Genomic DNA, 24,898 nt, shown 5'->3' on the forward strand with positions numbered 1-24,898 from the left:
GTGTTTAATGTGTTGTAGTGGTATTGTGTTTATTAGATTGAGATTTATATTGTGTTTAATGTAAGAGGTTGAGATTTTATTACTTTCTTAACTGAGGTGGTAAATTATTTTGTAATGTGGGTTGAGATAAATTATTTTGTAACGTGATTATGTGATAGGTTGAGATAATTTTTTTTATTATTATGTAATTATGCAACAGGTTGAGATTTTATAAATGACAAGTCAATATTGACTTGCTAATTTGCGAAGGATTTAAGCCCAACATGTATAAAGAAATGCCGAAGTTATAGAGTAAAAATTGTTTCTTAATGTCCAATATCTTTTTAAAAACAAAACCCAAATATCTTAAAGAAAGGCCCTATTTAAAAAAACAGGAACAGTGAGCTCAATAATAACTTTCATTTTACTGACCGATAGCCCAAACCAAGAAAAAATATACATATGTAAAAGCCCAATCAACATAAATGAACTAACTACACCGAAGTGTAAACCAGTTCTTTCCTCAACAGGAGAGGTGCGGTTGGATATTTTGGAGAGAAACTTTTCAAACTTCTTATATATCTTTTTTTTTTTTTTTTGTGAATTTTGAAAATTTAACCGTTAAATTTCATGTTTCTTATGTTTTTAACATGAATATCAAATTTCGTTCAAATTAGATATTATTTACTATTCAATCAATAAACTTATCTTGTATACACAATGTTAGATCATAAAAATTTGAAATTTTAACATTTGTTTGATGAGATAGTAATTGATATTTGATTTTCTTGAAATTTTACATTTATAAAAAATATAATAAGAACATACAATTTAACGGCTAGATTTTCAAAATTCATATAGATATATGTATAGGCCTAGTTGTGTCGTTGGCAGAGTGGCTGGTAAATTGTTTGCGGGTTGGGCTTTGATTAAACTGACGTGGAACGTAAAGGGTCCTGGGTCTAGGATTCATGACATATAATGAACATGGATGCGTGGCCCAAACTCTAACTCATATTAGTTAATTAATTTATTTATGAGCTATCTCACGTTAGTTGGCGAAACGTCAAACGTACCAAATTATATGAGGCCATGTGTATGTTCTAGTTGAGCTTTTTTACTTTTTAGTTGGATTGGGGGTGAAGATTTAGGAGGGAAATGTAGAACATTTTTGGTCCTCTCGTTTATCGCTTGGTCCACTGGGTGTACTACCTCTTTTACTCGCCATGAAGCAGTGGTGGTACCCAACTATAAAGGTACCCAACTATAAAGCAGAGGTGGTACTACCTCTTTTACTCGCCAAACTAATTCATTTCCAAAGGAACCACAAGTTCGAGAATTTTACAGGAAGAGAGAGTTGCCCAATATTTTTTATGTTGTGGCAACATCGTTAAAAACAACAGAGGCGTTTGGCACAATAGCACATTAAATTACACCAGCGTGGACCATTTTACTTTAAGTTATAATCATATATAAACCTGCCAAGAGATAGCACGACTTGGATTTTGACATAATAACAGGACCGTGAGGCATCCTCCAATTACACGTTACCGTAACTTCGTTAGGAAGATGAAGCTTCCTCCTTTTTTGATGTAATTACATTTTTGATAAGTTAGGACTTAGGAAGCTTCATTGCTCATTGGCAAGTACAACAGCAAGCCAGTTTGACACAGATGATTGAGTCTCAAACCAGTTATTTGGATTTAAAGACAAAGGAGTAATTGCAACCTGTAGTGCCAAAAAGACGACCCCAAAATTAGTAATCAAGGACAAGAGGGTTGACAAAGATTGAAAGATATGATAAATAAAGAAGTTGCAACTTACAAATCCATCTTCAAGCGCTCTGTAATCTAGATCCTCATCTACATTTTCTTGCTCCTTTTCTACAAACTGCAAACATTAATATAACCACTTCTCATCAAAGATTTTCAAGCTTGAAATAATCCCCAAAACATAGATAAGTAACAGTGAGTATTGGCTGCTACTGCAAAGTCCTGCCATTTAATTGTACCTCTAAACGGAAGTATTTCTTCACAGTTTGTTGGGAACTGAATTTCCCTGCAACTCCAACAGATTCAATCTCCACATTCTTCCTTTGTGAGTTCAAGCGACGCGCAGCACCCTAAGAATTTTAGAGAGGATATGCCTTTTAATAATTGACAACTGAAACATAAAGCCACTAAATCTAGGAGCTTAAAACATTGTAGCATTATGGTATAAGAAACATGCAGAACTTACAGCAGCAGAGGCATCTCGGCTGAGCTGTGCCAGCTTAATACCAAGGCTTTGCTGATTGGACATGAAATGGCCACCAACCGAGGGATGCCTGTTTGCTGACACAGCTTGCCAGCTTAGTGAGGACCTCCATAGACTCTGCCTGGTCACCTTGAAGCCCTGTCATATAAAAGTATAGTCCAAATACATAAGCCACAATTGCAACTAGAAAGCACTTGAATATCACTAAAGCAAACTGTGATGACTAATTGAAGTGCTTATGAGACAGAATGGACGCCCTGACACTAAAATTTCATACAATTTTGGCCTATCAAACAAGAGGAGGGCCTAAGAATCTATTTCTGTTTAATGTTGATCTGGCTAGAAATGTGACATACTGACATTTGATTCTCTTTCAAATCTCAAGGGTTGGAACGAAAGCAAAATGTGCCACAGAACAGCATTTGCATATTTTGAAGTTTTGTTCTTAGTATCAGATAACTAAAAGATATAGCTAAACACCTGAAAGATCCTTCAATTAAAATTAAAATGATATCCTTGGAGTACCATTCGCACATGGATGCAGATAAGTTATTCACAGTAGTTCAGATATACAATTCTCACTAACAAGAACTCCCTAAATAACAACGCGTTTCCTCCAATCCAAAACATTGCAGTTGAAGAAGCAAACCTTGTTTGTCAAAGGACTACTGGGAATCTCAATATTCAGACAGCAATTTTTAGGAAAAGTTCCTTTCTCAATATCTCTTAGGGCTGCATGTATTAATGGCAAAGAAACATCGACCGCATCCTTCAAATCACTCTCACAGCTCACGTCCTTCTTCCTGGAAAAAAAAAATACACCGACATATAATATACTCGATAGAGGCCCCTCAAAGTGCAGGGCGACAAAATTTCAAAAGGGTTGGGAGGAGGTAAAACACAGAAAAAGCAGTCACCAGTTGAATGATATGCAAAGAGATGGTACACCACAAATCAGTGCCTCTCTAGCTCCAGCAACAGCCCCAGAGTAGAACCTAAGTCATGGGACACAGAGATTGTTAGTTGAATCACTTTTCAGTGTTAAATCTGAAAAAGTCTGAATTTTCAGGGACACCGACATTTTATGAAAGTGCAAAGCAAATTATGTATGAAGCAAGCACAGCATATTACTCACATATTATGACCACAACTCGATCCTCTATTTACTCCACTAATTATCTGCATATGTTATGATAAAAATGGTAAGAGTACATTGGTGCACATAAATTTACAAGAATTAGTAAAGAGATTGTAAATGCATACCAAAACAGGCTTTGACCAAGAAAACAATGCCCCAGATAATGCTAAAGATACACAATCAGCAGGAGTACCTGATCATATCAAATCAAGTGCATTTCATCTTAATACACAAAATTCAAAGTGAAAGACAATTCTCAATTCTGTGGTGCTGTGTACTAAAAAATATGAAAATAATCGAAATTAGCATAAAATTACAACGATAGCTATAGCTCGTTTATTTTTTACCGGTAACTTGAAAAGCAGTGGCGCCGCTGATTTCAACAGAACACGCGGCAAGCGTCTCTCGAGTCGTGACGGAGTGACCGGACACCGATCGATCCCTGCACCAACCCAAAATAATTTTACTATTTACTATAAATTATTACAGTCTATTACTACCTCATTCCATTAAAAAAAAAAAATTCAAAAATGGCGAGATTTTCTTTTCCCGCACTTTCTCAGCAACCAAACGAAGAAATAAAAAAAGAGAGAGGAAATGGAATTGAAGGAACCGACGATTGGGGAGCGCAGACGTGAATGTCGAAGCGAGCGTCGTGAAGGAGAGCTTGGACGAGGAAAGTGAGACCAGGGGACTCTATGCCTTCGCCATTGGTCACCAACACTACTGGCTTTGTATAACTACAATCCTTCTCCTCCACGTCAGCATCAGCAGCATCCGGACCCGAACAGTGAGCTCCGGCTGGTGTAGGTGGTTGTTCGTGGATCTTTTTGCCTTCTTCTACGGCGTCATTTCTGCTTATCAGTACTTGCTGGAGATTCGAGATCAGAGATTGAGGCATGAAATTGTTCCTTACAGAGGTCGCCATTGAAAAACAGAAAGAGATTTGATTTGATTTGATTTGATGGTAAGAGAAATTGATTGCCAATTATATATATAGTGGGAGTGAACCGTTCAGTCAGTTCCGAGTCTTGAACCGTTAGTTTGCGCGAGCTCTTCCGGAATGTTTCTTTAGAATATAAATAAATAAATAAATAAAAAGGTAAACAAATGCCCTAAGACATTGATATATGTGATATTTTTTTTATAAAAAAAAAGGAAAAAATAATTATTTTTTTTTAAATTTCCCATAAAATGATATTAAATTTTTTTTTTTTAAATAGACCATTAACAAATATTCTAAATACACTCATTAAATAAACTCATAAATAAAAAATGAAAACATAATTCACAGTCATGAATCCACATTATTTTCTTGCTAATTAGCAGCAACTGATTTTTTTTTTTTCCAAATTATAATTTTGTCATTCAAGTTTTAAATTCAATTTTATCTTATTAATAAGTTTTCAACCTTTTTTTTTTCATAAACATTTTGTAAGTTTAACTTGATTAACTATAGAAAGGAAATTATACAAAATCCTATGTAGTTTTTCACATAATCACCTAAATATAATACTTAACTCTCATGTGATATTAGTTTATGTGTAAACCAATAAAAATATATGAAAACAAACAATGAATTACTTATGTGATAATATGTATTCATATTATTTTTATAAGAAACATTATCGTAACGTAAGAGCGTTAAGTGTTATACAATTAATGGATTACACATAAAACAATATCATAGGGGTTTTTTTAGAAGAATATCTTAGGAGGTTAAGTGTTACATTAAAATTTTAAGGAAGTTCTATGTTTTCCTAAAAAACCACATGAGAGTTTATATATTTTTTCATTATAATTAATATTAACATTTTATTTATTCATTTATAGAATTTCAACTTATATATCCGTTTCTGATGATTGTGCTTTTTATCATTATAACATTAACCTAATTTTGAAAGTTAAGGAAAAAAATTGACCTATTCAAATTTATAAGACTAAAAGTGAAATTATCCCCTTTATTGAAAGACCAAATCATTTGACTTTTAATATATATATATACACATACACACACAGGAGGGCCAATAAATGTGGTATTAATATATGTTAATATAGAGCTATTATTGATTTTTCATGAATAATGAACATCTATATTGGTAAGTAAGGTTAGAGTAGTGGTTTCAATTAGCTCAACTTATAAAATCTGTTATAATAAAGACTTGAATATCATATCTATATATTAGAAAAATAAAATATTATTTCTTTGAAGTAGTTTGGGATTTAACATCTACATCTTCTCTTTCTCCCTCTTTTTCTTTACTTAACAAAAAGATAGTCATGTTGGATTTTTACTTAACTTTTTTTCCCCCCAAAATCGCTTTAATTTTATTTTGAGATCATGGCTTTTCCTCCTTAAAAGTACAAAAAATATTTGATTGGCACAAGATAAAGGGTGAATGTCATATATTTCTTGCACACCTTTGAGCTCTTAACAGTAAAAATGAAAAACTATGTATATATTCTAATCTTTCAGCTCTTTTAATAATTGACTTTCTTGGTAATCTCTTTCTCAAAAAAAAAAAAAAAAAAAAAAAATTCTTGGTAATCTTATGCAAATATGACATAACTTGGAGACATAATAAAATCATTTGAGATGGATGACAACTTTAATTTGTATCCTATTCTCACAAGAATAAAGCATAAATTGAATCATGTTAATACATACTTTCTGCATCAAAATAAGCTGCTTTCTGCATCAAAGATTTTTACTATAATAATAAAGTACTTAAGAAAGGATGTATTATAACATGGTCTCAATTTCGTATGATTACAGGGCCACATGAGAGCTGGCTCTTCATGACACCATCTGAAAAAGGCTCTCTAAAAAATCAAACCCTCCATGTGGTATTGTCTAGACTCTAGAGATCGAGAAAGACGAGTACCAGTTGCTTGATAATGTAGTCAAACTTAATTTCATACGAGCATATATAGTTGGGACCGGACACCTAGCTACCATTATGCCTATAATCATGCCCATTATTATTTCCCTGTCACGACTCACATGACCTTCTGGATATGGGCCCGCTGGAGTAACAACGATTACTGCGAAAATGGGGGTGTTAGGTTAATATGGTCACTTTGATTCACAAGCATAAGACTATATAATAATGGCATCCATGTTGGTGAAATAATGTTGTACGATATATACTGTTCAAGGGTTTATCTTATATGGTTATTTAAATAGGTGTCACTAAAGTGAAGCCAAAGTTCTTTGTTTTTCTCCCTCATCGTTTGGACAAATGTGAAGCTAAATTCAAATTTAAGTAAAGTCGGTCATAATTTGATATGGGATCAAGGAGAAAAGTGAGGATAGGCCGCATAACTGTCTCGACGTGATTACATTTGACTAATAGGAAAGGAAAATCACAGATCTTAGAACTAAATTCAAAGTGTTGAAAGGAAATGATCAAAAAGTTACCAGTCCCACATTTCAAATAAATTTGAATGTAGCCGATCGAATAAAGCAACGTTATGTTGATGTTGCTTTTTCTTCTTTCATTTTAACTTTTGTTGCTAAATTCTTCTTTTTCATTTAACTTCACGTTTTAGGTAATGAATACAGTTCTTCTTTGCATCACAAATACTCAAAAAGTTAGCCCCAAGGGGCAAGAAGGGCCTCCAGTATGCCCAGATTAAAGCCCAGGAACATCACACAGCCCCACATTCATTTTAACTTTTTAACCCAATTTAATGTTCATAACTGAAAGCAAATGGCAAATGCTCCTACATTGGCTTACACGAATTGCAAGCATCAAAAAGCCTGAATGACATATAATTCAATGGGTTGGCCAAGTGGATGGACACTTGGTCTCAAAGTGCTTGTCCCAGGTTCGACTGAGTGTGCTCTCCAATTTGAGTTTAGGTACCTGCACTTTGAAAAAACTCCATGGACCAGCGATTTACCCCTCTAGAGACCATCTGTCTCGAACGATAATTAGTCTCTTATTGAAAATTTTGAAAATACACCGTGAGAAACCAAAATATATAAATATATATATATATATATATATATATAATTCAACTCTCAGTACTACAGACTATATTGTACAAATCATAGTGAACTTTGTTTCCCCAGTTGGAGACAACATTAAGATGAGGAGGCTTTTTCTAGTCTTCATCAGATCCAAGGTTACTTGGATTATTAGTATGCAACAGTTTTCTTTGAAGAGTCTCTCATGAAGTGATGCACGTCTATTATTTTGGGTTTTCTGTTGGTGATAATAGGAATGCTTGACAGAAGTAACCTGCCAAAATCATGTTCATAGACCAAAGAAGATGAATATTCCTACCAAAAGTTTTATTATATATTCTTTAAAGAATGTGTCCTCTAAGACACATTAAACTATCTAATTTTGAAAATATTTTCTTGAAAATTGAAAAATCTGTCAATATTTTTTTAATTTTTGAAAATTTTTTTTTCAAAAATGAAAATTATTATGTGCCCTTAAGATGCACATCAGGAAAATCCTTCTTTAAAAAGAAGATTTTTTTTTTTTTTTGAATTTTTGAATCACTAAAGGAGACTGCTTTGAGAAAACTAGACCGGTTTTCCATCTTTCTATCATCTCATACAATGATATGGATATTTTACCCACACTACAAGAAATCTGTACAGACTGTACTATTGGGCGGTTTTTTTGGGGCCCCTTGAAGCCCAACACTACTAAACAAGGACAAAGAATTTGGCACACGCGACCCCCTCTGCAGTTCAAGGTTTGCCCTGCTCACTTTTGCCACGTGTCTTGCAATTATGATGTCGACCTCACTAAGGGATTATTGTTTTATTATATTATTAACTAGTCGCTAATCCGTGCATAACCCATGCGATGCACGGGAAAGTTCTTAAAAATGCTAAATATTTTTTTAATCAAATTAAATGCATTTTTTGTCGGGTTGAGAGAAATTTAGTCAACTTAAATGAACCTTTTCGCTTTGGATTTTAAGGAATAACTCACACAAAAAGGAATGTACAAATTTCATTAGGATTTGATCTGGTCAACCAAGGTAGGTGTGCGTGTGTCTTTATATATATATATATATATATATATAGTGACCTTGTCAAATATTTCTTAATCTGCCAACAAAGCAAATTATTGCTCATTTGAAGCAATTTACAATGTTCATTCTAGGCAGAAGCTTACATACTTTTGTTGTTGTGAATTGCAATTTGAGTAGATGAAAAATAATATGATGTTCTATCACTGGTTATTGCCTTCACAACAAAAAGGGTAAAATTTCAAATCAAAATATTACATATCACATTTAAAAGAAACACTAACAAAAAGTAAAATATATGACATGCACTAATAACAAATGATCATAATATTCAAAGAGTTTTGTAGATCAACAACAAAATCTTATTAAATTGCTGGGGGTAGGTTCACTAACTATATTTTATCAATAAAAATTATTTTCTTCATAAGACTTGTTTAAGTTATCATATTAAATATGAGAAAACAGGTGCAAGCATATTGTTGTTGACTCTACACAGTATCACAAAGAGTCTCTCTTGGATTGCTTCATTCTTCTCTGTGCTCTACAACTAAAGCTCCCCCATCATAAGCTTCCTGCCTTGCAAAACTGTGCAGACAAAAGCAGAATTCCAGAATTTTCGTTTCCTACTTTTGCAGCCCTCAACAAAAGTTAAGATTCATGATTTTATCAAAATCTTGCATGCCTTTATTATTAAAATTCTCAATATATACACCATTAGCATAGATACAAATTGATTCAAAAGCAGCCTTATTTTGAAAACACAATAATGCATAAATATCACCAACAAATAATCATAATATTTGAAGAGAGATGAATGAAGCAAAATAAAAATAATTAAAATTCACAAAATGAAGAACCAAATATCAAGAACATAGAGGGAGATTGTTGGGAGCAGAATTAACAAACCTAACATAAATTGTTAAGATTTTAGACTCAATTGGAAAGGAAGTAACTCTAAAAGTTTTAGCTTGCCAAGCTTTCTTGCATTGTTTTATACCTCCTGGAGCAAGGATATCAAGGGAGTTACAGGATGAGCAGATAACAGACCAAACAAATTTGCACGTATATCAACCATGAATAACACACCCAAAATTATAAAAATCTAAATAGATTAAAATGTTAGATTGAGAAAGAACTTAACTATTTATTTATAACTGCCAAAAATGTTTAAGGATTTCCAAAACTACTAAAGTTTGTCAGGGTTAACAAATTTTATACACCTATGGGAATCTAATTCTTTTCAATCCAGTCAAAGAATTAGATAAACAAACAAAAAGAATAGAAAGATATAATACCTGTTTTCAAAGTTTTCAAGGGTTTTAACTAATTCCTCATACTTATATTCCATTATCTCCACCTTTACTTCTACTTTCTCCACCACTCCTGCACCTTTTAAAATGCCAAAATAACCCAACGACGTCGTTTAATGCAATATCTTTTAAATTAAAGCATGGACACAATAAAAATGAGTGAAAAAGATCATAAATTTATGTAAACATTCAAAAATTTGGGAATTTAGATTTAGATTCTGTAATAAGAACAAAATAGTCGGGTATATTATCTTAAAGGTGCTGTCTAACACAGAACAGATTGGGTTGCCGAGTTGTTTGGTTTTTCATTTACAAATGATGTATGGTAGCTGTTAGTTTGAGTTGAAGCCAAGAGAAGAATTTTTTTAGATACAAAATATTCAAGGGCAGGTTGTATGATTGAAAACAAATATTTTACCTTCCAACCATTTAAAAGAAATATTTTACCTTCTCACAATGAATTATTGGAAAAACAACTAAAAACAATTATAATGAGTATAACAATCGCAATAAACAATATGTTCCAACCGTTTAAAAGAAATATTTCTTTTATTTTGTATAACAACTCAGCTGAGTTAAATATACTTTTTAAAATGAAAATAGTCTAAAAACAAAGGAGTTTTTTTTTTTTTTTTTTTTTTGTTTCTCTTTTTTCTTTTATTTAGCAAGTAAACAGAATAATGAACAAATATAGATTTCATAAACAAAACTATCTACATCAGACAAATAGTGCAATACATGTATTAGTAGCAAAGCAGTAAATGATCTGATTAATGGTTTTATATTGACTATTTATATATAACTTTTATGCAACAGGAACTTTTTCTAAAAATCTTTTACAAAAATTGTTAACAAACCTTGAGTCGATGCAGTTAAGTATGCAGCTCTTTATCCAAAAATGAAAGTAGAACCTGCAAAATAAGTATTTTTTTTTTAGTTTTTTTAATTAAAATAATTTGTAAAAAACAGAATAACGAAGATCAATAATAGTGCAGTAAATGACCACCTAAATCAAGTTAATACCTACTCACAAAAACAACAGCGAGGGAATTAACTCCTACATCCTTTGCAACTCCAAGCACGCAAAAATGAAAGTAACATAATATATATTTCTAAACCTAGACATGGATCAATGTATGTCTGTCTGTGTGTAGTACCAAAATGTTCAATTTCTCAGAGAAAAGAGGTACTGGCTTTGCAATCTTTAATAGTCGGAAACTGATTCACATGCTCTGGCGCATTATGATTATAGAGGTACAGAACTACAGAGATTGCAATCTTTAGGAGGCAGCAAAAAAATGTGCAAGATCTGGAAGACAGCATCAAAAACAGGTCATTCTAAGCTTTAGTAGTTGGAAATAGATTCACATGCTTAGTAGCTAGTGTGATATTAGAACTAAAATCAAAAGTCATATCAAGCATAATTTAACATGAAATAAAAATTGCAAAGTGGAAACAACATTAGAAATTAAGATACCATAAACAAAAATGTAATCAAAAGAAATCATAATACCATCACTTAACTGGGAAGAAGCCCAAGTTTGAAAAACCCCACTAAAGTATTCAATTTGTACCACAATAAGACATAGAAACAATAAATATATTAGTAAGTATATGAAAAATTGATAATCACAATCAAATTCAAAAATCAAATGGAAAGACATGTCAATCTCACTGTCCATTGGACTGTTTTTGTAAAGAGAAATGCATGTTTTAATTTACTGTGTAGTTTTAGAGAAATAAAAAAGAAAAAAACAGTTCTTGACAATATCTGAGGACCTTAAACAATCATATATTATGAACATTCTCTGTTAACAAAAAAAAAATTCTTTCAAAAAATCACATGCCCAAACATAAGCCTAAATTTTTTATAAATCCAAACATAAGCCTAAATTAAAACAAATTCAGATAAAAAACGATATTAAAATCTCCAGCAACCTGAAACTGAAACAAACCCCAGCAGCAACCCAAAATAAATTAATTAAACAAACCCCAGCAGCAACCCATAACTATCTGCAACACACAGCCCATACATGTCACTAAAAATTCTGAAAACACAATCTACAACAATATGAATTAATTTTTCAGCCAAAATAAATTAATCATCAGGCCGACTCTTAGGCCTTTCAAAAACATAGAAAAAAATTAAATCGATACCATCTCCACCATGAAACCCATCGATATTTACAATATTTTCTTACCAAACCTGTAGAATTTGAAATCCCTAAATCGATAGAAAACATAATTGAAGACATATAATTAAAACATAACTTTGAGGCTCTGTTCCATTTAAACCAATTTCAATTTGAATTTTAACCCATATCAATCAAATAAAATTGAAACTTGAAAAAGATCAGATTGGAATTCTTCATACGTGAAAAATCGTCCAACATCAGAAACGAAAGGATCCAAATTCGTCCAACATCAGAAACGGAAAACGATCCAAATTCTTCAAGTCAGTCCTGAAAACCAAATGCCCAGAAAGGGGGCCAAAAAATAATCAATGCCCAGATGATAAAAACCCAAGAACAAAATAACCATGAATCAAAATTGACATTAGCCAAAGGAGTTTGGCTGAGAAAAGGAGGGAGCTGCATTGAATGAAAGAGTTAAAGAAGAAGATGAAGTAGATGGGAGTGAGCTTGAAATAGAGAGAGTTTGATCGAGGGATTTGTTAGGGTTGATTTTGCGTTTGAGAGATAGGTTTGAGATAGTTGCGGCTGAAACCTACGGTTTGTAATTTGTATTTTGTTAGGGCTGATTTTGCGTTTGAGAGATAGGTTTGAGATAGTTGTGGCTGAAACCTACGGGTTGTAATTTGTATTTGGTGGGAAAAAAAAAAGATTTATTATTATTTATTTAAGTATTGGCTGAAACCTACGGTTTGTAATCTGTATTTGGTGGAAAAAAAAAAGATTTATTATTATTTATTTAGGCATTGCTGACGTGGAAAATTGTGGAAGTTTTTTAAAGATTTATTATTATTTATTAAGGTATTGCTAACATGGAAAATTATGGGAGCTTAAAAAGCTTCGATTATATATATATATATATATATATTTATAGATATAGATTAAAAAATTGGGTAAACTACATATTTGGTCTCTAACTTTTCCAATGTTTGTTAATTTAGTCCCTAATATTTCAAATGTGTCAGTTTAGTCCCTGACTTTTTGGTATTATGTCAAAATAGTCTTTACCGTTAAGTGATGAATGAAAAATACTAACATGACTAACGGTAAAAATATAATATAATTTTCATTACACATAAACTGCTACATGTATCGCCACATCAGCACAAAAAAAGGGACTAAACCTTGTATTGCCACATGTCTTTAGTATATTTTTAGATTTAAAATTGTCATTCATTTACTTTTCCTTTGCTTTCTTAGGAACCAAATGGGGGTTAAAAAAATCCACAGTTTAAAGCTTAATTTCCTTCATTTTCTCATATTTTCCCAGCAACCAAACGAGGAAAAAATAAAACAAATTTCAAAACCCAGAGAAAGAGATGCAGAAAGGAATCACAATGAAAGAAAAACTTCAAACCACCTCATTAACTCGTATTGGGCTTCCAAGTTCACTAATGTCCACACCCCACTTCAAAAAATTTCAAACCAATCACTGCCATAAATCAACAGTTGGGTTGGGCTCAGACTATTTAAAACCTTTGACCTTACTCTAATCCCAACTCTAACAATTCAACAATTCAAAGATCCTTCCCTCTATTCCTCTGTACGTTCTTAAAACTCCCAATCGGGCCAATCCCATTTTCTTCAAATGATAGATCCAAAATTCCAAACAAAAAAAATAAAAAACCCCTGAGCACCTAAACAAAATGAGTTCTGAATCTAATCAAGCGCACTCAGCAAAAACAACAGAATCTAATTATGATTGTGATTGTGATTCTCTCTGCATCTCTATCTAGGTTTTGGAATTTGTTTTGTTTTTTCCTTGTTCGGTTGCTGGAAAAATATGAGAAAATGAAGTAAATTGAATTTTCAATTCTGGTTTTTTTTTTTTTTTTTTTTTTTTTTTAATCCAATGCCTTTTACATTGTTCATGGGACATGAACAATGCAATTAGCAAATGCACAGTGATTTCATTAATGAACAGTAACGGAATTTTTTTTATTTTTTTATTTTCAGTTTTCAGCAAAATAAGCGGTATTCAAATGCATTCAAGTGGCATTTGGTTTGCGTTCACGTTTGGACATTTTGCGTTTCAGGCCTTTTTTTTTTATAAACGGTATCCAAATGCATCCTAAGGATAGGTGGCGGTACAAGGTTTAGTCCCTAACTTTTTTTTTATTTTTTATTTTTTTGTTTGTGCTGATGTGGTAATATATGTGGCAGTCTATGTGGAATAAAAATTATATTTTATTTTTACTGTTAGTTACGTCAGCATTTTCCATCTATCAGTTAATAGCAGGGACCAATTTGACACAATATCAAAAGATTAGGGACGAAACTGACACATTTGAAACATTAAGGACCAAATTGATAAACAATATAAAGCTTAGGGACCAAATATATAGTTTACCCTAAAAAATTTTATGGCTTTGCTTAGTTCTTTTGCTAAATGACAGAAAAGCCTATCCATTATGGATAAAGGCCCGATAATCTGTTTGGAAAGTGGACTTTTTGGACCTCACCATGAGTGAGCATTACCATCAAGTATGCTATACCAAATGTCATTTTACCGCATCAAAACCTACTTTATCAATTTTAACACATGATTTTACTCTTTACCATTTATCACATCTTCTATTTTTCAATTCTATACATTGAAATAATATATTCAAATATTAAAATAACATTAAAATAAACCAATCATATAAACTCAGTTTTTCCACCGTCACTTCCACCAACTCACTGCCACGGTGCCACCCCCACCACAGTCCACCACTTATACAAACCCACCACCACAGCCCACCATTGTTACAAATTCATCACCACCAACCAACAACAACCAAAATCAACTTTAGTGACGGCTTCAAGCGAGATCAACTTCAGCGGCTTGAGGTGGCTTTAGGCGAGATCAACTTCAGGTGGCGTTAGGCGAGATCGGTTTCAGCGGCTTAAGGATGAGAGAGGAAGAGAATGAGAGAGAAGAGGGAGTTATGCAGGACGATCCAGACGAATATGGCAGTGAGATCGGCGGCAATATCGGCAGTTTCAGTGAGATCGGTGGCGAGTCGGCGGCTTCAGTGAGATCGGTGGCTTTAGTGAGATCGGTGAGAGAGAAGAAATGGTGGGCAGAGAGAAGAAGTTCCAGATGAGAGAAAAGAGAGAGAGTCTGAGTGAATGAGAGAGAAAGATGAATAAAAAAATAATAAACACATATGCTATATTGTTCCGTACTGTGCCAAAGTTATTACGGTAGCATGTTGCAAAATTTTGGCACATTTAAAATACCTCATGAGGCTTGAATAGTGGTGTTTGGTGAGTCAAATGCCAAATATTTAGCATTTGACACACCTAATGGTAGTGCTCTAAGGTCACGCCTACATCAATTACATGCTATCCTTGACACCTTGGAGAACATTATTTGATATGCATATTCATGGCCACGGGACTCAAGTATCATTTCCTCCTTGTGTGGGTACATATCATGGTTGTTAATAAGGAATCTTTATTCATATTGGTGAGAGGGTTTCATTGATTGGATTAAGGGTTGAAAGATGCTAATTTAGTAAGAGAAAAAATAATAATAATAAAAAGGCCCTCATATGATGATATATGTTAAAGAACCGTTGGGAAAACAAATTAACACAAATTAATTATAAAAGGAAGGAAATGACCACCAAAAGTACCAAATTACCAATAGATAAACAAATGGCAAACTCCAAATTCCAAATTTATATGTTTTGGACACCATAAATATACATAACAATCCAACTAAGGAACACAACACAAAGAACAACATGATGTTTCCAAACATTTCTACTATTGTAACATCGCAAGCATACACAATGATGAATATTCAATCATTCAAAGCAAGTTCTATATTATTTTTGTTGAATGTTTTTCTTAGAGTTGTAATCATCATTATAAACTATATTTTTACCTATGTCATTGCTAGCACCTGTATCATCCATGGGAAAGAGAAGAGCAAGATATAGGCTACTTTTGAGCTTGAATGCGCATACGTATTTCTAGGTGATCTCATCTCTTTGACAGTATCAAGATGTGCGAATTTAATGGTTTTCCTCTAAGGATTCGAGTCATTTCTTCTTTCTAAGGTGACCTAAGGCCTATGAAAGGTTATATATAACACATTCAACAGAAACCTTTGACTGAGCTAGGTGACCTCAAGCTCTAAGGATCAAGAGCTCCACATTAAAATAACATATGGGACTTGAATTTTGGAAGAGTCTTCACACTGTGAAGGATGGGTTAAAGCCCATTACATTGCCTTGTGGATCGCCCCTTTGCATCACTTCGGGTCATGTTTTTCTTGCATTTTTTTTTTTTTTTTTTTTTTTTTTTTGCATCTTGTGAATAATAATAACTAAACATATAATAATAAAAGTATTTCCCTTGCAAAAAAAAAAAATCCAAAAAATTTGTGTTAAACTTTTGAATCTCCAAATGGGGCAATCAAAATAACAAGTGATGCCATGATTTATTTTAGACCTAGGCCCATAAGTTGTTTCAAAACCTTTCAATCTTTCAAAACTTGGGCCTTAGTAACAAGTAAATCATAGGCCATGGGTTAGCTTAGAATATTCACTTCTCTTAAAGGCTCAACTTTTTAAGCATCTTGCCACTTTTTTCAGAAGTCTTAGAGAGAAGTGTTTTAGCTCAATGACATGGCTTAAGAGTCCCCTTTATGGTCAAAATGAATTATGGACGAATGTGATTAATTAAGTGTGTCCTCATCTCAGACAATATAGCACCACAAACATCTCGTGAACACATCCTCAATCTTAGGTGGGTTTGTTCACCCAAGTCAAGTAGTTTGAGAAAAGTTTCCATTGTTTAAGTTCCTACTACTAGTCAAGACATCATCCAAGAAATGGCCGAAGAAGAAAGTAGAGGTAATCATGATGCCCATATGGAAGGGATGTTGAGGAGCATCATGAATAGGTTATCCAAGTTGGAAAAGGGAAAAGGAAAGAAAAATGTTGTTCGAGATGAAGATTTGGAAGATAACTATGAGGACACTAAATGAGATGAGCATGACAAGGCTGAATATGAGCAGAAGAAGAAAATAGAGAGGATGAAGGTGGATAATAAGAAGATAAGTGATTGGATGGAGGCCATGTATATGACTTTCCTAAAGTCCCAAGGGTTGATGACCATTTAGTTGTTTGCAATCTCTTCCCCCACCTCTTCATTTCCTCAATGGTTACAAATCATTTCTCTTCTTCTCCTCTTTATTCTCCCTCTCCTATCTCACTCTCTCATTCCTTCTCCAAACACCCTCAACTCTCAATCTCATGAAGAAAAAAAAAAACATTTGGATCACACAACTCCCTTTTCTCCTTCTTCTTCCTTTCTTTCTCAAACAAAAATCAGCAAAACTCATAAAACTCAATGGTAATTCTGATTTAATTGAGTCTTTAGTTTTTAGTGTTTATATTAGTGTTAAAGAATGATTTTGAAGACGTAAGAAAATTGCTCGAGATCATAGGAGTTTTGTTGTCTTGACTCCTAGCTAGACTCCTCACGATTGATCAAGCTTTAATCAAACTTGACTCCTAGCTTAACTCCACTCAACCGATCGAGCAATGGGAAAACTAAAACAAAATTTTCAGTTTCAAACCATAATGACCTAGTCCACTTAGGATTCATGAACTACGCTTCCCAAGGGTATATAAGAATATTTTTAGAGTTGTTATCATAAAGAGAACACACGAATACTTGGAGAAGTTTCTGCAACCTTGTGCGCCTTAGGTTTTTATATCAAACTACCTCTGGTTTACTGTTAGAGTGTGTTTTTTGTGAAGAAATTTGCACCTACAACTTCTTCAATCAAGAAGGTTGATTATGAAGTCAATTAAGAATTGAATATTTGTGCACAGTGAAGAAGTTCACTAAAAAGAGTAGTCCAACTAGGTTGGAGCTACGCTTAGATAGCTCAATAGGTTCTATTATAGGTAGATACTTTGGGATCAGATATATTCCTTGTACTTGTAACCTTAATCTTTGTTAGTGGATTCTTTAAATTTGGTGGATGCCTTTAAACCACCCATTTTCCCTATCATGACCATATTGCATGTGTCAAATTTAGTTTCTGCTACATTAAACTCAAGATTTGCGATGTGGTTGTACCTTAATTCCATCTTTGTATAAACAATTTGGGTAATTGATATGTTCCAATAGGGTCAGCCTTGAACCCAACACTATTTAATAAGAAATCAAAATGCTTAACTTATGAAAATGAATCTCAAATTCCAAGTGTCAAACAACAAACTCGAGTATTGGAATTCTAGTATAATAAGTTACTAAATGTATAACAAACGATATTGATTATAGGATATGTAGTATGGTACATATGATAGAATAATCCTCTATCGTGCCTCTAGTTGTGTAATAGATATTTCATTTGTTGAAGACGACTGATGTTTGCTCAATGAGGAATCCACATCAAGTGAATTTTTTCCTATAAGAAAACTAGGTTCTTTTGGTTCAGGTAGTAAACTCTCACTGCCTAACATCATAACCACAGATGACATGTTGGGCCTATCCTCCGGAAGTTGTTGCACACATAAGAGACTAACATGGATGCAACGCAACATCTCTGGTAGAGTGCAAGAGTTGTCTGAGCACATATCAATTAGTTCCAAAGGCTTGCCTTCTCTCCATAATTTCCATGCCTAAAAAATTGCAACCTTCTGTCAATAATCAGTTCATTATATGAAATATATATATATATATATATAAATATATATATATTATTTTAGAAAGCATTATATGTAAAATTTACATGTAAAGTTTTTGGATCCTCACATGTCCAGTGAGATTAAGACTATGGTTTGGATGGTAAAACCCTCGATTCTTCTTTCCACTTACTATCTCTAGTAATAAAATTCCGAAGCTAAAGACATCGGATTTTACTGAGAAAAGTCCATCAATGGCATACTCAGGTGCCATGTAACCGCTGCAAAACATCATTATGAATAAAACATGTCAATTAGTAATAAATAGAGACTCTATTTAAAGTATTTTAAATTGATACTTACTAAGTTCCAACCACTCTATTTGTATTTCCTTCAATTTGATTTCTTTCAAATATTCTAGCCAAGCCAAAATCTGATATTTTTGGGTTCATCTCACTATCAAGTAATACATTACTTGGTTTAAGATCTCTGTGTATAATCCTTAGTCTGGAATCTTCATGAAGATAGAGAAGCCCCCGAGCAATGCCATTAATAATGTGGAACCGCTTAGACCAAGGTAGAATTTTGCCTTTTGCTTGATCTGACAAGTTTCACATTTATGTTATCAAGAGTCACCCTGAACTAGAAAACAAATTAAAAGTACCAAGTTGTATATTCTTTGGAAAATTCATAACAAAATTACTTATCTAACTAAAATAATAATTATGTTTTGAGGGATTCAAACCAAAAATGAAGGAGTCCAAGCTTTTGTTGGCCATATATTCATAGATTAGCATTGTCTCCTCTCCTTGAATGCAACAACCAAGAAGCCTAACAAGATTTTGATGCTGAAGTTTGGCAATCAATTCTACTTCATTTATGAACTCATTCAATCCTTGTCTAGAACTTTGTGAAAGTCTCTTTACAGCAATCTCGTGTCCATCTATTAGTGTACCCTAAAAATTCACATTTGTAGGAAGGTTACCATATATTGAATATGATAAGAGGTATTTTTGCTTGAGGTCCTTAAACTAGAACACTGTAAGTTACCTTGTATACAGGTCCAAAACCACCTTCCCCAAGCTTGTTGTTGCTTGAAAAATTGTCTGTGGCCTTTTTGATTGTAGACAGGTCAAAGAATGGGAGCTCCAAATCTTTTCTTTGGCTTTTAATGCTCCGATCTATGATCATGTTGTTCTCCATTTTCTCTGATTAAAGTAAAATATGATTTATATCATCCAATAAATAAATAAATAGGACAGCTATAAATCATTTGGACTAAATGCATATTAATCAAGCCAAATCATAACTTGATTGGGAGCCAATTAACCAAGCCATAAGGCCCATAAGCCATAACCATAACCTAGAAATTTAACAATAATATGAAAAGCATGATTTTACTAATTCAATGACATTGCTCAACTTATTGTGGCAATGGTCAATGGCAAAGCTAAGGAGGGGCTAATTCTATTAACCATTCTAATAAAATCGTATATTATTTGTAAATATATTGCAAATAAGACCATGGTTTCAACCCATACCAGGTCCGTTCCAATCCATGCTCTTGATATGATAATGTAATCTTTTGACTCACTAGTCACAACCCAAACCTGTACATTTCAAAATGGTATTGTCCAATTCTTCCATGTACGTGGTTCAAATTCTATTAGATGTGGCAAAATGGGTTGGACCTGACAACCCGACCGAACCTAAAGGAAAATACTAGACTTGAACTAGAATTTTTTGACCCGGAGTAAAAACGGGTAGACTTGTGACCCGACCAATTTTTTTTAAAAAAAAATTGGATAATAATAATAATAAAATTAAGACATGGTTGATTTACTTGTTTATTTTGGGCTTTACAATGCACAACTCAAACACAATTGACAAATATAATGTTAGTGCCACGTGATTATTATTATTTTTAAAAATCAATTTGTTTAACATTTTTTGGATAATTCTCTCTCTATATATGTGTGTATGTGTATAACTTTATTCAAATACAGTGGTCTTAAGAAAACAATTGAAACCTTTATCTAGTTACATGCAAGTGAATTGAAAGATTAATAATTGAGGTATTCTTCTCACTTGAATAACGCTACAAGTAAATATTCTTAGATATCAAATGATAAAGTATATGTCAAGATAATTTGATTACAGTAGAGTTAAAAACATATATTTGAAATTATAGGCATGTATGAGAAGCATTCATAAGTGTGAAAAAAAGTGAACCTGAAGTATATCAATAAAACTAGCATAAACTATGGATGCTTAGGCCTATTTTGTTACAAGTTCATAGCCAAAATAAATGGCTTTTCAAATTTTTTTTAAAAAAATGATGTTTCCTAAAGTGTGTGTTGCTTAACAATAACATTATATTTATAAAAAAGATCATGTATAAATAAGTAAACAATCAAATTTTGATGCATATTCCCAAATGGAAACGGAATATCAATCACTTTGCATCTAAAATTAAACATAACTATTAGACTTGTTTTTAACTATTATACCAACCCAACTCCACTTGTTTTTAACCCATTTAAAATAACCATTTTAGACTTGAACCCGAACCGACTCTCCGTTTTGCGACTAAATATAGATATAATGTCAAGAATGTAAAATAATGTTAGTGAAAACATTACAAATCCTAACTGCATATTGTGTGGGTTATAGGCAAGTATTTAATTAAAAACAAGAAATTCATAATTTTGATGAAATTATATTTATGTTTCTAAAATGAGTCGGGGTTGGCAAGTGATATAGAAACTACACAGTCAAGTTTAAAGAAAATCTTGGTTAAATCTTAATCTTGGTTATATCTATAATAAAACTAGCATAAACTATGGATGCTTAGGGTCCGTTTGGATACAGCTGAAAACTGAAAACTGAAAACTGAAACTGAAAATTGAAAAACACTGTAACAAAATAATTTTTAAATGTGTGAATAGTACCGTGGGACCCATTTTTAATGAAAAAGTTACTGAAAAGTGAAATTTGTGGGTTCGTGAACAATGCACAGTGTGCATTGATTGGCTAAAAAAAAGGGAGAAAAGTCAAACTTTGCGGCTATTGTTCATGAACAATGCATGAACAGTAGCAGTAAGTCTCACAAACGCGTGCAAAAAAAAAAGAAAAATAAAAAAAGAAGAAAAACACCAGACCCAGACGCGCTGGGTTTTCAACCCAATCCAAACGTACTCTTAGGCCTATTTTGTTACAAGCTCATAGCCAAAATAAATGACTTTTCAAAATTTAAAAAAAAAAAAAAATGATGTTTTCTGGAGTGTGTGTTGCTTAATAATAACATTATATTCATAAAAAAGATCACGTATAAATAAGTAAACAATCAAATTTTGATGCATATTCCCAAATTGAAACGGAATATCAATCACTTTGCATCTAAAATTAAACATAACTATTAGATTTATTTTCAAGATATCTAATTATAAAATTAGTTTTCAAGATTGTAAATTTCTTATATCTTTTTATTCTTTGTCAAATTAGTTATTCAATAGGGCATTTGTAATTTTATTCTCTATTTTAGAATGTTGATACTGTGCAATAGACTAGACTCATCTGTGTTTGTGCTATTTTATTTTGGTCAATAATGTTGGAATTTGTATAATTTTTTTAAAAATTATTAAACAAAATATCAATTTGTTGAGCTAAGCTCTTTTTTGATATAAGTGGTGAATTCAAGTGGAAAATACATGGCTTGCCAAGTGGAAAATACACGTTTTAAAACTAATAAAAAAATTCATATGAAAAAATACAAGCCAACCCAGTCCAACCCAACTCGACTTATTTTTAACCCATTTAAAATAACCATTCAAGAATGTAAAATAATGTTAGTGAAAACATTACAAATCCTAACTGCGGGTTACAAGCAAGTATTTAATTAAAAACAAGGAATCCGTAATTTTGATGAAATTATATTTATGTTTCTAACTCGAGTCGGGGTTGGCAAGTGATATAGAAACTACACGGTCAAGTTTAAAGAAAATCTTGGTTAAATCTTAATCTTGGTTATATCTATAATAAATTCTTCACTCTACAATGCATTTTGATTATGACCAAATGGCTACGCACATTTGATAATTTTGCTGTTCGGAAAATTAGTAACTCTTCCATACATTTGTAATAAGAAGCTCAATTTAACAATATGGCAATATGTTTTCTGAAGGTCATAGAAAGTAACATTACCTCTGAACTTTTTCCCGCTTTTGCAAATGAGATAGGCAATTAAGAGCATCCCAGGAATTAGGGCAGCGGCAACTGCAACTATAACTATCACTATGACCCTTGTCTTTTGCTCATCTTTGGCCTCTCCTGGGTCAGAATGAACAACCAAAGCAAAGACAATCAAAACTCAGCCAAAAAAAAAAAAAAAAGAGAACCTATGGCAACAAATAATCCAAAGAGAAACAAGAAATCAGACAACAATAGTAAGCTTGTACATACCTAACTCTGAAGCAGCCATTCGAACATACAGATCCTGCCCACCAGCTGAAAGTTGTCTAATATCAATTAGATTTCCATACCAAATGGCACAGCCACTACCTCCTCCTCTGATATCTGAATTTGTATAAGCCATACATGAACAATTGTTCAAGCATTTGATCCTGCATTCTTCAAGGCTCGTATTTTTGCTCACCCAAGAGTTTGTAGCATCTGGCAACTTGAGCCCACCAAATTTTAGAAACCCATCTTTATCTTTACCTTGGCAACTCAATTGTGTCCTGCGTACGCATCCTTGAGACCAGTTCATTGGGTTCCATGTTTGTTGTGATTTAGGCTGGAATCCTTTTAAACACTGACAGATTGGTGAACCACCAATGATACAATTTCCGTAGGGACCACAAAGGTTGTAACTGTCACAATTGTCTCTTGGCACATATGCATACAGGCTCCAAGTTGAATCTGCTTCAATCCATATGAATCGTTGACGGGAATAGTTGGTTTGGTTCATAACGATTCTTGAGATTACTGATTTATCTAAGGTGTGGTACTCATAGTATGCCTCGTTCTCATTGGAGACGAAATTGAACTTGAAAACGGGGTTGGGCCTTAACTCCGGTGCACCACTGAATCTAAGGCCATTCCACGGGCCACTCCGGTAGTACTCCTCTGAGCCTTTCCACATAACTGCTTCAGGATTTTCATGAAGTTCCATTCTCCAGGTAAAGTCTCCAGGAGATGGATCATCCCAATTCTTCCATGCTGATAAAGTCCGGACCAGACCAGATTTTAAGTCCCATCCAAGCTTCATTCCGGGTAACAATGTATCAGTAGGAAAATCAAAGCTTTGCCACAAATAGTTTTCTGAATTTCCATCATTCCCATCTCTTATTACTAAATTCCCAGAATCCAAAAGCTGTACTATTGGATTCGAAGCTTGTTTTGTTGAATTTGCGTACCAAACAATGCTAGTAGTATTCTGGCTGAGAAGAACAAGATTGCTAGTGTTGTTTATCATCAACACACCAGCCAAGTCTTTGATTGGGTTGCGTCGGTTTGCTACCCAAACAACAGTTTTAACTGGGATATTCTTGTACCATATTCCCAAGTAACGATTGGTGGAACTACCTGGACTAAAGAAACCCAGTTCAAAGCTTCCATCTGCTGACACCAAAGTTCTGCCCTCGCTGATTGTCTGGGATTGAGTAATGCTATCAGCTGCATTGGTGCACCAAGAGAATAGAAGTAAGATGGTACCCTGAAACATAATGGCATTCAAATCCATAGCTGAATTGATGAAAGGGGTTTTATTATCTAATGTGATTGTTATTTCTCGACTGTGAGAGGACCTAAGTTGTGTGCAACCGGGGAATTCTCCGGGTATCAATTCGAAGTTTTGTAAGCAAGTCCCACAGTCAACCAAGTCTTTAGAAGAGATCAACCAAGTCTTTAGTTAACCAGTTTATCCAAAAAAGTCTTTAGTTAACCATAGACCTCATATTCGTGTGAATCAGACTTGAGAGTCTCTTGACCATTTCAACAAAAGTTTGCTTGGCTGAAGTTTTTCCTCCCGCATTTAACTCTGGGCGTACGGTATACCTACCTCTAGTGGACCATGCCTTTCCTCATCACTACTAAGTATGTGTTTGGATAGGATTATTTTTGTGTTTTGCATCCATGTCTAGACTTTCACGCGTTTTAGCTTTTTTCTTTTTTCTTTTTTCTCTGTGCCATGATTGTTGACTTAATATTGCAACTTTTCCAGCCCTTTTAATCAACTTTTTAGCAACTTTTCAGTCACAGGACCCACAAACTTCACTTTTCAACAACTTTTTCATTAAAAATGAGTCACACGGTACTATTCACACATTTAAAAATTATTTTGCTATAGTGTTTTTAGTTTTCAATTTTCAATTTCAGTAAAATAAGTTC

General features: G+C 33.2%; 2 protein-coding genes across 3 annotated transcripts; both read right to left on the reverse strand.

Annotated features, from left to right (window-relative positions):
* Nucleotides 1-1,404: 1,404 nt before the first annotated feature.
* LOC126714205 (uncharacterized) lies at nt 1,405-4,420 on the reverse strand. The gene is made up of 10 exons (XM_050414242.1): nt 3,991-4,420; nt 3,721-3,815; nt 3,499-3,566; nt 3,371-3,414; nt 3,153-3,230; nt 2,885-3,038; nt 2,218-2,373; nt 1,991-2,101; nt 1,804-1,869; nt 1,405-1,707 (listed from the first exon to the last, which is right to left on the reverse strand). The coding sequence occupies exons 1-10, from the start codon at nt 4,299-4,301 to the stop codon at nt 1,609-1,611; spliced, it is 1,182 nt and encodes a 393-aa protein (XP_050270199.1). The 5' UTR covers nt 4,302-4,420; the 3' UTR covers nt 1,405-1,608.
* A 13,687-nt stretch (nt 4,421-18,107) lies between these two features.
* Nucleotides 18,108-24,383, reverse strand: LOC126714207 (G-type lectin S-receptor-like serine/threonine-protein kinase At4g27290). Of its 2 annotated transcripts, none has more exons than XM_050414243.1 (7): nt 22,970-24,381; nt 22,712-22,837; nt 19,559-19,716; nt 19,254-19,464; nt 18,872-19,109; nt 18,639-18,789; nt 18,108-18,505 (listed from the first exon to the last, which is right to left on the reverse strand). In XM_050414243.1, the coding sequence occupies exons 1-7, from the start codon at nt 24,249-24,251 to the stop codon at nt 18,200-18,202; spliced, it is 2,472 nt and encodes an 823-aa protein (XP_050270200.1). In that variant the 5' UTR covers nt 24,252-24,381; the 3' UTR covers nt 18,108-18,199. The 2 variants fall into 2 exon arrangements, with proteins under 2 accessions (XP_050270200.1, XP_050270201.1); XM_050414244.1 differs by having other exon boundaries at nt 18,327-18,505; nt 18,616-18,789; nt 22,970-24,383.
* Nucleotides 24,384-24,898: the final 515 nt, after the last annotated feature.

Source organism: Quercus robur, chromosome 2 (genome assembly GCF_932294415.1).
Source record: "Quercus robur chromosome 2, dhQueRobu3.1, whole genome shotgun sequence".
NCBI lineage: Eukaryota > Viridiplantae > Streptophyta > Magnoliopsida > Fagales > Fagaceae > Quercus > Quercus robur.

Coding starts and splice junctions, on each gene's coding strand:
- LOC126714207 (XM_050414243.1), bottom strand. CDS start 24,251: ATGGATTTGAATGCCATTATGTTTCAGGGTACCATCTTACTTCTATTC. Junction 22,838..22,969: donor AATGGCTGCTTCAGAGTTAG/GTATGTACAAGC, acceptor ATTCTGACCCAG/GAGAGGCCAAAGATGAGCAA. Junction 18,790..18,871: donor AATAGAGTGGTTGGAACTTA/GTAAGTATCAAT, acceptor GATGTTTTGCAG/CGGTTACATGGCACCTGAGT.
- LOC126714205 (XM_050414242.1), bottom strand. CDS start 4,301: ATGGCGACCTCTGTAAGGAACAATTTCATGCCTCAATCTCTGATCTCG. Junction 3,816..3,990: donor CACGTCTGCGCTCCCCAATC/GTCGGTTCCTTC, acceptor GGGTTGGTGCAG/GGATCGATCGGTGTCCGGTC. Junction 1,870..1,990: donor AGAAATACTTCCGTTTAGAG/GTACAATTAAAT, acceptor TAATGTTTGCAG/TTTGTAGAAAAGGAGCAAGA.